Here is a 17,813-nt window from a genome sequence, read left to right on the forward strand (position 1 = left end):
TCTCGATAATCATGTCGTTTTCCACCCAAGTAAGTAGTGGTAAACGCCCTCGAAGTTTCTGCGAATCAAGGATCGTTACTTTGCTCTTTTATTGCAAGCACGTGTGACCCAACATTTATACGTTTGGCGAAGGGACAAAATTCGTTGGCCAAATTAATCATCGTGACCTTGATTGCACTTTACGATTATGAGTTCTGAGACATGCCAACGTTGCAGTTGATGGACTGCGCGTTTCTTACCGTCAACTTTTTTTTCTTGAAAGTTCATTAAAATAGTTTGCGATATCGCGTAGTCGTGGACAGCAAAGTAGAGGCATACAATTCACATTTGTCGGAACAAAAACTTGTTTTTTAATTAAAAACGCACGTGCTTACTGGATTCAGTCATCGTCAGAAATATCAACGTTTGATAGTAAAAAATAGTAGTGTTTTTGAGTTTATAAGTTGAAAAAAAAAAAAAAAAATTTTTTTCACAAAAGATAAAGCTTTTGACACTTTTGTTATCAAAATGAATTCCAGGCGATACAAATTTGTTTCAAAGTGAATTAGAAGAGTACGAAAAACCTTCAGTAGCAAACCACTTATCACTTCATTAAACGTTGGGGAAAAAAAAATTTTTTTTCATCTTATAACTTTACGGCCACGTAAAATCTTAGTTTGAGAAAATCTTAAGGCTTTAGCAGTGATCATCCGCACCTTCAAAGAATTCGAGTAATCCATATAGAAGTGATGGAAAAACACTCTGACAAAGAGACATTTTTGCACACACTTTACCTTCAATACTACGTATTTGAAGAGAATTACACATTTTTTAATCCCAATCTTTCATTATATTTGAACTAAAAATGAAAAAAATAAGTATTTTACTGGCCTAATGTCTGCGTCATAGTTTACATTTATTAATTTTTTTTTTTTTTTTTGTCATTTTATTTCAAAAAATAGCAAAAATAAAGCTGCTGGTAGGAGAAAAAAATAAACGAAAATTCCAGCAGCTTCAAGAAGCAGAAAAAAAAAAAACGCCCATACACCCGTACGAATCTACTTAATGCCCTGCGCCTCCTCCATTCACGGAAGGTAGCACCTCTAAACACTTAAAAACACAACGCGCCGGCGTCGTCGCAGGTGGCACGAGCGGGGCCATTCAGGCGTTTTATTCCTTCGAGATTTCCTCTCTCCCTGCCCATGTAAATACCTATACTCTGCGCTCTGGTATGGTCTTTCCGCAGTATGGTCAGCTGACTGGAAAAATTTCTCGCTCACCTCTCCCCTTCTCTCGAAAAAACAAAGGGGCCCCGGCGCTGGGAAGGGACGCCAAGGAGAAACTTTTACAGTTTTCACGGCTGTACGCACATACCTGCGCCGGCGTTACAAAATGTGACCCTTGGCGCTGCAGAGAGAGAGAGAGAGAGAGACGTGTGTACAACGAGAAGTCGCTGGGTCGCTGCTGCCGGGGGTTCTTCCTCGTTAGAGCCGAGCTTGTACGCAATTTGTTAGAGAAAGAGAGCCGAAAGTGGGACCGGCCGGCGCGTCGCATCTCGGGTTCTGGGAACACAGCTTCGCTCTTTGAGCCGGCCTTTTCCGTCCTTCTGTTCCTACCTCGAGCGTCTTTTCTCTTTCTCCTCCCCCCCTCTTCGCTCTCGCACCTCTCGACCCTTAATGCATCCTTCAATCCTCTACTTTTCTTCCTTTTTTTACAGACTTTTTTTTGTTTTGTTGCGTAAACCATTTTCATAAGACACTTTGCATATATGTGGTTAGAACCGGCTATTTTCATGGGTTTTGGAACTATTTTTGCGAGAATTTTCAAGTTGTGCACATGTCCTTACGAGGCTTGATTCGGTTTATTTCTGAATAGATGGTCCTAGTAGACCGCGCAGTTCAGTTATGTTTAGATTGACAGCTGGTACTCCAATAGAGTGGCGTTATGAATCAATTGTTATCAAAAGTTGCTGTTAACAATTAATTATGCAGCTTTCTAATTCAGCACAGTAAGAGTTAATCTGAAAACTAGATTTGAGAAGCAACGTTTTTTTACAGAACGTGTACACATCTTGTGGTTGATTGCTCGTTTTACTCTGGTAATACAACCGTATGGAGAAACAATTTTCAAGAGTACATGAATGTTTGTATACATCATTTGTTTAATTATTTTATAATTGAAATTAACTGAATTTTTGGGTATTAGATTATCTTAACTAAGGGTAAAGAGCAAAACTTGAATTACTCTAAAATATAGACGTATTGGTCTTGTTACATAAAGACAGAGGCATGGTAATAGAGACTTTAAAAAAGAAAAAAAAAAGATAAACATTTAACAACAGCAAGATACGGCAGATATAGAGAAAAAATTACAAATAATGAAGTCATAAAAATTTATGTAATTTATTTTACAAGCTATAATGACAAAAAATTGGAGACTTACACATTTAGGCATCGACATAGGGATTATGATTCTCGTACACACGAATAAGAAGCGTAACTTAACCAAAACAGAGTCGGAGAAGTTAACAGAAAAAGAAAGAGACACAGTGATTCAGAGAAAGTGACAATGATAACGATCTTACTTTTTTTGCAGAGGCATGCAAAGATGTAGAAAAAAATAGATACGTACATACTAAGGCGTATAAATAGATAAATGAATTGAAAGATTTATGGGATCATAGGATATACTTAAAGATGCACAGACAAGAAAAAACGAGCACCGATAGAGACTTAGCATGGAAAATAGTTTATAATAGATACACATTTTTCACGATAGGGATCAGAAGTAACAGAAATACTCTAGAACGTAAATATGCAAAAGAATACAATTTTAGTATTAAAAGAACGAAAAAAAATACTAAACAAGTAACTTTACGATGGAAATACTGACGAAAAAACAAATCATTTAGGTACAAAAACCATGAGACTTTAAACCAATGGCTTTGAGACAGAGATGTGCACATATAATGTTGAAACACAAGAGATGCAGAGTCATTAGTTATAAATAGAGAAAAAGTGGCCCAAACATAATATGATACAGTGGCTAAGATAAAGAGACCAAAACGTACAAATAGATGCTGGAAGATGGAGATAGGCAGTACATGCAACTGTAATGTTATTATGATTTTGAGTGTGAATGGACGATCTGATGAATTATAACTTATTTGAGCAATGCTGCACAGTATGTGGATACAAACGAAGGTTCAGGTGAGTGTATGAATTTTTTTTTCTTACATTAAATTCGTTTTCATAAAAAATTTTATATTTTTTACTTGAACATGTACTTTTGAGACTCAACTGTAGTATCTCTTCTAATGAATCAAAAACGTTCTGAGGAAAAATAAAAAAATGGCTCAGTGGTTACTTTCAGTTCCCGCGTGCTGTATATTTGCAAGGAGATATAATTTATAAATGAAATAACCATGGGTTGCTTATTTCTCCTGAAATATTTGCCTCACGGACAGAAACGATGGCTCGAAACACTTGACAGTATCCATAATAAATACTTCTAATCGATATAGCGTCATAACTTTTCTGTATCTATTCAAAGGGAAAGAATAAAAACAAATTTACGTTTATGACCCTCCTTGCAAAAAATGCATCCCAAACAGCGATAAATATTTCTTCAAATATACCTTCCCCGAAGCGACAAATACATCATTTATTTTTTCCACATTTGTTATTTTACTCGTGCAACAAACCGACCAAGACATTCAATAGCACTTTCAAGCACAGGTGAAAAAAAAAAAAAAAAAAAAAAGATTCCCTACGCAGCTCAGCTAATGAGCCCTCCGCTCGAAATTTTCCAATACCCTTTCACCCCTTCTCCTCCTCACAATGCTTTCAATTATTTTTTTTTTTTTATTTTTTTTTTCCTTTCAGAGTCTTTCTCCGGTTTCTCGTCCATCTCCATCGCGTCTGCTTTATCGCGCGATCCTCTCTCTCGCTCATTTTTCCTCTCGCGCGCACCGCCCCGTCGGACTCTTTGTCGGGCCCATCTCGGCGTCTTCGGACAAGGCCCGGCACGAAGGACCGAGGGACGTATACTTAAATCGGAGGTGCGCAAGCCAGGCTACAATACCGTCACCTACACTGCCCAAAAGGAGTCCGAGAAATTTACGATACACTCTCTCTCTCTCTCCTTCTTTCACTCGCCGCGGAGAAAGGCCATCGCCGTGTCTTTCCAGGCTTCTTCCTGTTTTTCTTCTTCTCTCCTTATTATTTTCGAGGTTTTTTTTCCCTTCCTGCGGTCCCAACGACTCCTGTTTTTGTAGCCTCTCTGTTTTTTATCCATCCTCCGAGCCATCGTTTGTTTCCTCAGTGTTTTTTTTTTTCATTTTTCTTTTTTAATTGGGAACGTATTTTAGGCATGTCCATCACAGCTTTTAAGAACCTCAAATTACGTACAAAAAAGAAGACTATAGTGTATAGATAACCCACAGATTCGTAAAAAAAAAAAAAAAAAAAAAAAAAATATGTCCTTATCACTATCTTTTTAAAGTGAAGCTCTGTTATTTTTGTGGTACAGCATGTCTCGTGTGGATCTGTGGATTTGTGTCTCTAAATTTAACATGATGCACGTGTGTACTTTTTGCTATAAATACGATCCATAAACGATTATCATTTCTACTTATTGCGTTCGCTATGGTTCAACTATCAAATACTCGAACCGACCAGTAGGCTCGACAAAGAGATTTTGAACCAATTTTTTTTTTTTCTGGCACGTGAAAAACTTCCACAATACGTCTATGAGAAACGGAGAAAGAAAAAATAGTAATAAAGATTAAACGAAAAAAAAGTCACTCACCTGCTTAAGATCAAGCAAAATCGTGACAAACTCGTAGTCGTCGCCCTGAGCGAGGGTCGGACTCTGCCACCAGCGGCTAGGATTCGAGTCAAGGACGAGATTGACGTGATGCCTCTTGTTGGGATCGGGACTGCGGGAGTCGCATACGGAGCACCGCGACGTCTCCGCGGGTTTGCAATACGTCTCCGGGCCGTCCTCGCCGCAAGTCGCGTTGACGCGCAGCTCGGCTTTCGCAGCTACGTTGAACACCGACGGAAACAGCCCGCCGTTTTTCAGGCTCTTGCTCAAGCTGTACGGGCCACCTGTAAATAAAACCGAGCAGTGAGCTATACTATACGCCTTTACGGCACTTGATCAAGTATAAATTGTAGTCGATACAGTGGGAGCTTTAATGTAATCGTGTCTTACTGCTTGGATCAAAAAGCTCGCGGGTCCGACATGTGTTAGAGATAAAGTAATTTCAATGACAAGTTCAATGCTCGTGTGAACGACAAAGTGACATGGGTGCGGTGTCGTTAATATCCTTCTGTTTGTATAATGTATATATTTATTTATTTGTGTTATGTATAATAATGAAAAAAAAGTAGTCATTGCGTAACACGTATAAATAATGGGTGCATTTATTTCTCGTGGCTCCCAGCGTGTAGTCTAATCTTGTCCTCTCTCGTGCATTACGTGGACGGATAGTTTATTGCGTTTTCTCGGAGCCGTCAATTCATGACATCGAGCCTCTCTCCACCCATATACGCCCGATCGTCGTCGAAATGGGTAAAACAGGTTACACGATGCCTATTCTTAATTTTTGCCTCACCAAAGTACCCGATACATAGCAAACGTATGGGTATGTAAAAGAGGAGATGGAAGTCAAATTATTTCGACCCACCTTCAAAAAGTGTATTTCAAATCAACTGAAATCTTGGAAATCATAAATAAAAAGCGTTAATAAAATGATGTCTTGTGACATTAATGAAATGAGGAAATCGTCATGGGACTTGAATCGTAATACACCTATAGCAAATGAATAAATGGTCTAGAAGATTATTCGTAATAAAATGAAGAATAATTTATTTTTCAAGTGCTCAAAAGTATGAAACATAGTAGGACAAACAGCTACGTTAAACAATTTAAAAGTTTGGAAACCTTCCCAACGTTTGTTTTGTCATGATTTCTTTGTATCCATCTATTCGAAGATTATTAGGGTGTGCGTAGTGATTGTGTTATCAAGCACTAAAATATTTATTAAAATATTTTTAAGCTTTGAAGAACTACACAACTTTTCTATTCGCGATATATTTTTAATAATGTTAAATTACTGTATCGATTCACGTTTAATTACTTTTTAGTAAATGTTATAATTCTGTCATAGACACAACTGATATTTTCTCCAAAAATTTGCTCCTTTAAATATTCTAACAGCATTTATTTTCTGTACTATTTGTTTTCTTATAATAATTATGATAAACATTGATGCCAATGTACGTATAAATTATTCATTCACCATTTTACGAAACAAAATGTCATAGTAATTTATGATCCTAAAGCAAGTCGAGTGAAATATTAAAATATTATTCGTCGGGCAAATAATATAATCATTGCGAAATTTAAAACCCATCATCTCTAGAAATACGTCACCAACAAACACTGCCTATATCTTGAGAAGCTATATACGATGTGCCCATTTAATATTATAATTCCAATAACCAATCAATGACGACTCAGCAAACAGATCATGATCCTCTCGATTCCGCGGAGCCTCGAAAGATTCATCTCGATCCGCACAAAGAAACGAAAGCTCGAAAAAAAAAAAAAAATCGCGAAATTTATCACCTCCAACGAGCATTCTCGCACTGCACCATCTCGTGTTTCACACACACACACACACACACATGTATAAAGTGTATTCAAATAAACAACCGTACGGCGCGGGGCCTCGCACCCACGGGAAGAGAGAAAACAAACAATGAGAAAGGGAAAAGAAAGGCTGCAGGCAACTTTATTGTTGTGGCCTTCTGTGTGTACGATCTCCGATGATTTGTAGCTCGAGATATATCGCGCGTGTGCGAATTCAATCGAGAGCCAGAACCCCGGAGATCTTGACCGTGAAAGCGTGTGCGCTGGATGAGGGTGGGGGGTGGGGGAGCCGAGTGCCGGGAACACGAGTGGCCTGAGAGCGATTAGTCAATATTCGATATGTGCAGGGTAACTTTTACCACGGGCCTCGTGTGAATTATGCCCGAGGTGCTGAGAAATGTGGGCACGGAGCTTGCGTTGCACGCGCGGGTTGATAAATGCGAGTGCGATTCTGGCATTTCTTGGGTATGTACTTTTTCTTTTTTTTTTTTTTTTTTTTTTTTATTTATTCTCTACCATGGGTATGTACATGATTGATGGGTCGAATATTCGATTCAGGAATGAAGTGAGCTCGTATGGCACAATGACACGCTGATTGCCGTAATTCACGCGCCACGTCAATTCTAATCGGCGAGTAAAAGATTAGCTATGCGTGACAAATATCCATCGTGGGATATCGACAGCGCAAAATTTTAGAAAAGCTCTGCTGATCTTCATTCCAGTCTCTAGGATGAGTATAAGATATTCGATGCAAAATTTTTCTACAGCCCCCAAAAACTCACTCTGGGAAAAAGACCTTGACCAAAGTGTCGAGGCGCATTGTACTTTTTATAGTGAGCACACGCGAGCCATAATTCACTAATAGCCCACAGCAAAGTCGTCCTTCGCATCACTCAGGGCTCTATTCTTTCTCGCGTTTCCGCGAATCCATGGAGATAATTCAATTCGCCATAAAGCACGTAAAAGGTACGTGGTGTGTATTACATGCAGCGCGAGTCGCGAGTGTTGTGTCTGGCGGCGAGGGAGCACCGGGACAATGCACCTTTTTTTTTTTCTCCTCTCGGAGCTTGCGAGACGAGTGGTTGACTTTGCCTCTCGTACTCGCGACGGGTATAGGTACTTATGCGTGAGCGCGCGCGCGTGTGAATGACGACCACGAAAATAGCCTCGGGCTCCGCGTTTGACGCGCACGTGCGTGTGTCCACCGGAGAGAAAAGCTTCTCTCCGTCCTGTTTCTCATCTCGGGCTTTTCTAATGCACGGCTCCTTGCTTGTGTTTTCTTTTACTCCGGCCCTTTTTTCTCTCTTTCCTTTTGGCCGCTAGACACGGCGATTATCGTTTTAGTGGTCTAATGCTCACTTCGGTCCTTTTACTGCTGCTTATGGCTTGTTTTACGGTTTTTGCTCTCTACGCTGTTGATTCAATTTTTTCCCCCTCTCTCTTACTGTTCAGTAAAGAAGAAAAAAAATATTGATCCAAGTATATATACGTTGCAGTGGTCGAAAATTTCGGTGTTATGACCATTCGTATTCTTTGACGAGGGTTGATAAACTATCGAGTGAAAGATACGTTATATAAGAGACGATCGACGTACTTATCCGAAAATATTTTTGAAAAGAAGGGATGACTGAATCGTGTGATGATAATAAGCTTTGCACTGGTAAATGATTCAAGTACGAAAGACTTGAATACCCGAGGACGATAAAACGAAATGGGAATAGTGGGGGTTTTGATAAACACCCCCTACACAAACACCCCCTTCAACAAGGATGGTGAAGGATGGTGCCATATTAACTATTCAAATGTTGATAAAACGTTGTAAAGTATGATTATTAATGTTGTCGTTGGACTTATGGAAAAATATTTTTTGATACTTAGAAGTTCTATAATTAGACATCTATGACAGAAGCAAAAAGTATACATCTATTGCAAATTGATGCTTCAGCAAGATTAATCCGTCCTTGTGCAATAGACTTGGCATACTACGTAAAAAAAATTTATTGGGCTACAAGTCCGTTGTAACTTTATTAAAAAAAAAAAAAAAATTTAATACCAATGTAACTATCTTGCCATATCTGCAAATGCAAAAAATTAAACAAGCGTGTTGGCACTTTATTTGTTCGTAATTTTTAGATTAAATATAATGGAGTGAAATCAGTAGAGCTTTTTCATTGTTGTTGAAGAATTTCCAATACCGTTGTAAAAGATATTTTAAAGTACTATTTTATTTCGTTTACAACTATCCAACGCATGAACCATCTTAACTTTATTCAGAACTCGAAAATAATTTTCCATATCGCATAAATATTTTTTTTCCAACTGAGCTATTTCACCACTTTAACCTTTTAACTTTTACAGAAAAATTCTGAGAAAGAAAATTGCCAAGTAATATATATTCAATGAACTCCCGATAATCGAAAACCATTTCCATAATCAAGATAACTGTACGTCAATTCTCCTGCGCCGATCAACACAAACCGATTCCCCCATCCGCGAAATATACCCCTATACATGGCCCTCGACAATCCACGTCCACCTATGGCCATAATTAATAATTCCTTTGCGTAATTGTAAAAAAGTATCGATCGCGGGCCGGTTGCTCTCCTAATTAAGTTCCCCCAAGAGATCGGAACTTTTTCGCAAGCTCGTTACATCCCACCATCAAGAGTCCATTGTTCGGGCAAGAGGCCTCGCCGGCAGACGGGTATATAGCGGCACCGACGACGACGAGAAAGCCGCTTCATTTATTTTGCGTTAAAGGGCATACGTGCACGAGGAGCGGAGGAAGAAAAAAAAAAAAAGAGACCGCACACGTATAAAGGCTTCAGCTCCCGATGGCACGCTCGAGATATATGTATATACGTATACGTATATAAAGAGAGAGAGAGAGAGAGAGAGAGATTAAAAGTAACCGGCTTGTCCTTCTTTGGTAGCGGCGCGTCGCTCGAGTATATATGTCCACCCACCGGTTGCTGCTGCTCCTCGATTGCGAGGAGCCGAGCAGAGAGAGAGCGCTAACCGCGAGCTTGTTACGCGCGTCGCTCAACGTAAAAACGTATAAGTTATCGTACACGCACATATATATGTATACATATATACATATGTGTGTGGCGGGGGCGCTATATAGATTTAAAACACGGGCGCTCTTTTACGGGGAGTATGTATATTTATGTTGTCCATGTACACATGGGAGGCAGAAATGGGGAGGAGAGAAGAACATCGACTTTACAAATACAGCGACGCTTAAGGCCTTGTTCTGGGCTGTTTGTGGATGTATATGTATATATATACATATGGCTGATAGTCATTTATCAGGGCTGTCGTACAGCGATACGTTCAACCAAGGATTAAGAGTACGGTTTTGTTGGCTAATGATGCCTTTTCGGTTCTCCTCTGTGGTATTGTTTTATTTTTTTATTTTTTTTTATTTCATTTCAAACTTTAGATTACAGCGTTTTGACAGCAGTGTGAGAAATTGATTGGTTTATAGCATAAAAAAATACTTTTTGATGAAGCTCCAAAATCTTCCGAAAGAATCAATCTATTCACGATTGCCCAAGCTTTTGCCGATTATCATTACTTTATGTTCTTGCTGGAAGTAAATTATCCTTTCAAGCCCTTTTCAGGTAGAACCTTATTAATATCCAGAACTGTATAGCTTAGGTATTGGAATTCAATCTCTTGGAATTCAAGACTAATGACTAGATGGTACCTACAAAGGGCCATCTAATCAAGACCAAGACTAAACTTATGGCATGGTAAAAAGTTAATTTTTTTTTCTGCAATTATGATGTTTGGTAATAAAATTTTACTGTCTTAAACGCAAGGAAATAATTTTAATAAAAATTTTCAATAATATTAACTGTTGCAATGGCAAATCTTTACTTGAGTCTACCAACCATCGTTACTAATACTTCTTTGTCAAAAGTAAAACCACGAAAATACACTATATGATCTTACAAAATTTTGCCCATTGATTTAACATTTGACAGTCATGCACGAAAAAAAGTATTTTTTTTCTCTCAATACACCACAATACAGCATAGAGTTTTATCTCTAATCCAGGCAAAAAAAAAAAGAAAAAAACATTTTGAACACAAACTCGAGATCCAAAAACACCCTCTGTTCTCCGCAAGCTCTAGCCCAGAGTCCGTATCGTAAATACATCACACGGTACACTAACTTTCCTCTCTTTCCCTCGTCGTAATCAGTCCTCTTACGTACACGGAGCGCAGGGACTATCCCAAGGAAAATCCGTATAAATAGCATCTGGGAGGAGAGAGAACCTCCTGATGCACAACCCAAAGCCTCTTGTACAGAGAACGAAGGGCATGTATAAATATACGACGATACCTACAAACATGCGCTTCCAGATCTAATTGCGCGGGGCCGCGGTGTTGCTGGACGCAGTAGCTGTTATACATAGCAGTCCACGCGCTCGTACCACTGCCACTTAAACGTCCCATCGTACAAGGCAGGGATCCACCTTGGGCGCGCGTGTATACGAGTTTTATCGCGGGCGCGGATCTCGTCGCGAGCCGTGTTGGCTGGGAAAGGGCCACTTATTGCGGCCAGCATAGACTCTAAACGCCACCTGCACGTGTATACATGCACACCGAGATCCTAGTACGTAGTACCTTTTAACCCTCCCACCCCTAAGGGTGTGTAAGTGCAAGGGAACACACGTACACGCGCGTGTATGCATTTAGAGCCACCGGAGTAAACAATGAGTTTGATCATAACGAGGTGATAGAGGAGTGCGGGCGGTTGTTCTACGAGACACAGCTCGTCGTTATGTACCTAACTGGGAGGGGGGGGAGGCTTTTCGTTTGTTCACCGTTGGGGGGAGGTTTTTTTGTTTTTCAGTTATTCATAGAGGAAAAAATGAATATTTCAGAGGCTTGGGATAAATTGGTCCCGATAGAGCGGTGATTGGTGGAAATTCCGGGGTATTGTTTAGTAACAACGCGTTAATTTGCCTCGGCGATTATCAACGTGGGATTTCGAGTGCGTGGGGTGCGTCCGGTGACTTTGCGGGTGCGTGTATAATGTCTGGAAAATATGCCGAAAAGTTAAGCAGCCGTTTCAGATCTGGCGAACGATGATTCTCAATCACCACTCGAATCCGTAAGTGGAACGTGTAAGTGTAACGGCGTGTTGATGCTCGTGGTAGCGTGACTGTGTAAAAAAAAAAAAAAAAAAAAAATAAAAAAGAAAAAAAAGATAAGAGCACAAAGTGGTCTGCTCATCAGCTTGTAATCTCACGTGGGAAAGGACAGCGTCCTGCGCCGACAGATCGAAAAATACAACAGGGCTGGAATAAGACGATTTTTTTTTTTCATGCCTCGCGCATCGAGAACGTGAGCGTACAAGTGCGTGCATCTGATTCCTCTTCGAGCGGCGTCCCGCGGTGCTGAACTGATGCTTCTCTTCCTTGCTTCTTTCGCGTCCGTGGCGGGACCGCGTGAGAGAAAAAACTGTACCGATTAATCGGAGATGCTCTTGAGTACGCGTAACGAGATACAATGACACGTCTTGCGAGTTTGGGTACGCAAGGTCTTTTTTATTGGCATGGCCGGCTTATCGTTGCATCGCCGTGCGAGGCAATTGCAATTACTTGGTGAGATCGCAAGTCTCGTAGGAGTTACATGGTAGTTGCAATCACGAGAGTAATGCACGCGAATCATTTTCACGGTGACTCAAATCCCTTGAAAGATCTGCTGTCGTAATTAAATTAGCACTTTGATCTAGATGTACTTTTTATTGTGTTGAATTGTGAGATTGTGCTCTTCAGATGCTCGTATTTTGATTTATGAATTGAGGTTTTTTTTTTTAATTTATATCTCTCGACTTCTCGTAATTTTTATTATGTTATATTAGAAAGTCGATCATCTGTGGTTAAATGTATCATTTTACATGCCTCTGAATCTTCTGCTCGTATGTCTCTGTCCATAATATTCTTTAGCTCTAATCTTATATCTATTTGTCTCTTTTAATATTCTTTGTTTTTTTTTTTAAATCTTTTTCTTCGTTCTTATAAGCGCGTATCTATTTTTAAAATTTTTTTAATGTTTCTGCAATGAAATTAAAAAATCAATGCCTCTATTGCTTTTTTTCAGTCACTGTACTCTTTCTCTAATTTTTATTTGTGTACTTATTTTTTCTATTCTTTTTGATTGAGAATTTTTCTTTTTTTACAAATTCATTTACATCAAATTAAAAAACTTCTACAAGTATCACTAAAACATAACGGCATTGGGAACACTTGAAATGACGTTTGTATCGAAGTACCCCCGAGACTGTAACCCAAGTTTTTTTACACATTTGTTTTTTTATCCTTCCACGGCCATAGCCTGGAACTGAGAACGACTTACACAAGGGTCTTGATAGACTTGTGTTTTACCTTTCATTCAATCAAGGAAAACCTCAAGCTAAAAAATGCTGTTTTCTAATTATTTTTTTACTCCCTTCTTTCTTTCCATTTCTAATTCAAGTTTCTACAAAATGAGACAAACCCTGTACATGTAAGTGAGCTTTGTTTATTCTTCTTTCAATCGATTCGCGACTTCTGTTGGCAGTATCAAGCTCATTTTTATCCTTTTCCTAATGAACGGTAGTATTTCACAAAGAAAGGAACTTCTGATTCTAGAAAACACCCCATCACGACGAACCAAGTCATTGAGTCGTGCACCTCAACCTATTAGTAAATATAAGAATAAAACGTCTCGGGCAAAAGGACTGTGCACCCGCGGTAACGTGTAGGTAGAAAAAAAAGAGATAGAGAGCAGCAAAGGTTTTGCAGGAGAAGAACGATGTCCTTTTCTGGTCATAAAGCCAAGCCTTATTAGCCGGCAACTGTAGCGGCAGAAGGGGCGAGAGAGACCGGACAAGAGGATACTTCCAGGTAGGTACACTTACGGCAAATGCAGGACAGAAAGCGAGTTTTTACTATCTCGTCTTGTGCAGTGGATTTCTTCTTCTTTCCCTCGTATTTTTTTCTACTGTTTCTGTACCTATATACTAAAGTACTTCACCAACGGTACATAGAATTACATGAAACTCATATTAACTTGATAAAGCTCGATAATAAATGTATCCCGTATAATATGTAACAGCTGCCACTCTTTGATTCATTTATTATTATTAACTATAGGGTTAAAGAGTCTCCAAACATTATGAATTAACCGCTTCTGTGCAGAAGCAAAGCCTTTTTTGTTTTTTACGATACACCCAATGAGCTAGTTAGTTCATTTATTCCAATCTGTTAGCAGGTAGATTATTTTTACAATAAATCATATAAAATTAAATTGTGAACTGGTGCTTTCATAAAAAGCAAAAATTATTTTCTATCTTCAAAAACATTTTTAAAACATGCAAAAAAAACTTGATTGAGAACAACAATATTAAAATCGACCATCAGCCAATGAAGATATTAATGAAGATGTAGAGAAACAGAGAGATGAAAAAAGATCAGCTAGAGTTAAGCTTTACGTTCATACTTGACGTTACTTCCAAAAAGATGCATTGTCTCTTTCGAGCATATACTATACATTCAAATATCATCTCTTTTCTTTCTCTCTTGGGTCGGTCAAATCAGCATTTAGCTGAATTATGAGAGATACAGAGCTGAAATTTGATATGCTTTTCTAGTCCTACATTGTATCTCTTAACTGGAATAGAAAGAGATCTGATTGAAATCATAAACCAGTGGAAAGCTCTGGTTAAACCAATCACAATCAATCGCCTAATTTCAAGTAAGGTGCACCTTGAGTAAACTTATATTTCTATACGGATTAGTAATAAAAATGCAAGTTAACAAACAAGTTTGCGTTGGCAGATCTAACTAGATGGTGTAAGTTCTCCCCAACAGCTGATGGCGATGATGGATTAATACATCCACCCAACGAGAAAAGGATTCGTAGACTCGGTGATGTCAAAATAGTAAAAACAAAACCAACTTCTCGAATGAAAAGGTAGTTTACAATTTACTTTGCGGTGTGTATGCATCGGGAGAGAAAAATAGGAGCGATGTAGACAGGAGTCAAGAAAAAAAAAAAAAAACAACGTAAGCTTTACAATGCTGATTTCCCCTTTGAGTCACGAACAGTCCGCGCGCAGAGCTCATGTGCATGCGTGTTTGTAAAGGGTGTTGTAAATCGTAAGCACTGGCGGTGGCGGCGGTCAGGGTCGTCGTCGGACATCAGGCATCAGCCAGAGAGGAAGTTTGTCGGCATCAGCTATAGAACGCGCGATAATTTTAGCGCACGCTCGGTTTGTATATGCACACCCGAGACGCGGGCGCTTGTGTTCCGTGTCTGTAAGTACACTCGCGTGATACAACTCTCTTGTCTGCCTCCTCGACGTCGGCACGGTGTGATGAAAATATCGTTCGGACAATCCCTCGATCTCGTCTGTTGCTCGATTGGTTCTTCTTCGCTTGTCTTGTTTGGACCCTCTGTGTTCGTTTTACCTATACGTGTTTGTACACAAAAGCAGGACATGCATACACTGGGTCTTTTTGCACTCTGGATATTTATCATCAGTTTATATTTTTGACAGTTTTAAATTTTCTATCGTATCAATCAAAAGTTGTAGTCTAAAAAAATTTGATAAAAGAATATTTTTTCAATTTACGAAAATTAACTTCCAAATACACAAACATTTTTCTTAATTTTTGGCACCAAATTAAAATTTTGGTTTGAAATTTTTAGAAAATTCTCAACGAAGCTCTTTTTCAAATGGTACAACGAATATATATATACACATAAGTAAATGGATTTTTATCATTTTTTTGTAAACCAAGATAAAAAAATAAAATAAAACTGAAAAATATATTACTAACGATGATTAAAAACTATTATTATAAATTTATTCATAGGTGAAGTTTTACGGAGCTTTATTTACAATTATTTGTTGTAATGATATTGTAAGAAACTTCCGCAAATTGCAGCTTATATTTTTTTAGACCACTTTCATCATTTTTAAAAATTAAAAAAAAAAATTTTAGTCGTATAAAAAATGGCAGTGTTTTTACAAGAATATTTTTGTTATGCTACAAAAAGAAAGGATTTTTCTTAGGATTTTTTTGTAACTTTGAACATCTCTGAAAATTAAAGTAGAAAATCAAAAATCAGGAAAAAATTTTAAACGTGTTTTTGTCTAAAAATGCATTAAAAAAATTTTTTTTAGATTTTTTTTGTATACTAAGTCGAGAAAATAAAATAAACTTGTAAAATAAATTGTTAATGATCATTAAAAACCATTGTTAAAAATTTATTTTCAATTAAACTTTCACAGAGCCTTTTTTATATTTATTTTTTCTAATGTCATTACGATTAAATTCAATAAAACCGCATTGTTTTTTTGGATATGCTCCACCACTTAAGAATCTAAAATAATTTTTTGTAATTTAAAAAAAGGTATATGTAATAAAAAAAAACATTTTTGTTATATTCCAAAAAGGAAGGATTTTTTCTAGGATTTTTGAAAGATTTTGGACATCTCTACAAATTTAAATTGAGGATCAAAAACATTCAATAAATTTTAATATATTTTATACCTAAAAAGGTATATTTAAAAAAATTTCTGATTTTTTTTGCATACTAAGCCAAGAAAATGGCAAAAAACTGTGAAACACATTATAAATAATCAATAATAACCATTATTAAAAATTTATTTTTATTTCAAAATTTACGGAGCATTTTTAACATTTATTTTTTATTTTGACAATGCGAAAAAATTCCAAAAACCACATCGTTTAATTTTTGTATCTGTTTCACCTTTTGAGAATTTGAAAAAAATTTTTATTAATATAAAAAAGCATGTATACATTTTTCAAAAATATTTTTGTTGTACTGCTGAAAGGAAGAATTTTTTAAGAATTTTTTTTTAACCTTTGAACGTCTCCTTAAGCTTTAATCGATGATAAAACATTTAAAAAAAATTTTCATGTATTTTAAATTAGAAATACATTTTTTTAAATTAAAAAAAATTCTGTTTTACATACTAGGGCTATAAAATGAAATAAAACTGCGTAATATATCATGAATGATCATTAAAAACGATTATTAAAAATTTTCTTGTGTTTAGAATTTTACAAAGCATTTTTACATTTACTTGTTGTAGTAATATTGCAAGAAAATTCTAAAAACCATTTTGTTTAATTTTTTTGTATCTGTTTAACCTTTTTAAAGCCTAAAAAGAAATTTTATTAATACAAAAAAACATGTCTATATTTAAAATAAATATTTTTATTTGACTAAAATAAAGATAAATTTTTTTCGAATTTTCTTAAACCTTCTAACGTCTCTTGGAATTCAAATCAATAATCAAAAATTATGAAAAATTTTTAAAATATATTGTACCTGAAAAAGCATTTTTTTAAATTTTTTTCAGATTTGTTTTTGTATATTAAGGCAGTAAAATGAAGCGAATCTGCATAATGCATTATAAATAATCGTTAATTACGATAATTAAAGATTTATTTTTAATTAAAATTTTACGAAGTCTTTTTTACATATAATTTTTCTTATGAAATCGCGAGTAAATTGAAAAAACTGCATTGTTTTATTTTTTTTTGGATCTGCTCCACCACGTAAAAATATTTACAAAATTTTGGTAATTTAAAAAAAGGTGTAAGTATTTGTTAAAAATATTGTTGTTATGCTACAAAAAGGAAGGATTGAAAAAATTTTTTTTTCAACCTTTGAACGTCTTCTAGAATTTAAATTGAGGATCAAAATTCATAAAAAAATTTCAGTATATTTTATATTTGCAAATCCATTTTTATACATTTTTTCAGATTTGTTTTTGCATAATTAGGTGAGAAAATGAACTAAACCTGCATAATAAATTATGAAAAATCATTAAAAAATATAATTAAAAATTTATTTTCAGTTAAAATTTCACAAAGCTTTTTTTACATTTATTTGTTGTACTGACATTGCAAGAAAATTAAAAAAATTTCAGTTTCTATTTTTCTGGATCTGTTCCACCTTTTTAAAATCTGAAAAAAATTTTATCCATACGAAAAATAGGTGTGTGTATATTTTAAAAATATTTTCGTTATTTTAAAAAATTATTCAATGAAGTTTTCAAAGATTTTGGACGTTTCTACAAATTTAAATTGAGGATTAAAAACACTGAAAAAATTTCAAAATAATTTATATCTAAAA

At 36.5% G+C, this 17,813-nt stretch overlaps 1 protein-coding gene across 1 annotated transcript in view; it reads right to left on the reverse strand.

Moving 5' to 3' along the window:
• Positions 1-17,813, reverse strand: part of wb (wing blister) — a 153,954-nt gene that overhangs the window by 118,733 nt on the left and 17,408 nt on the right. Inside the window, exon 2 of the mRNA XM_089593899.1 lies at positions 4,789-5,090. Coding sequence (XP_089450025.1) covers positions 4,789-5,090 — 302 coding nt within the window. The remainder of the gene's footprint in view (positions 1-4,788; positions 5,091-17,813) is intronic.

This window comes from Copidosoma floridanum, unplaced genomic scaffold, assembly GCF_036245765.1.
Source record: "Copidosoma floridanum isolate Cflo_tuat_1 unplaced genomic scaffold, Cflo_Japanese_pri ptg000001l, whole genome shotgun sequence".
In the NCBI taxonomy this organism is placed as follows: Eukaryota; Metazoa; Arthropoda; class Insecta; order Hymenoptera; family Encyrtidae; genus Copidosoma; species Copidosoma floridanum.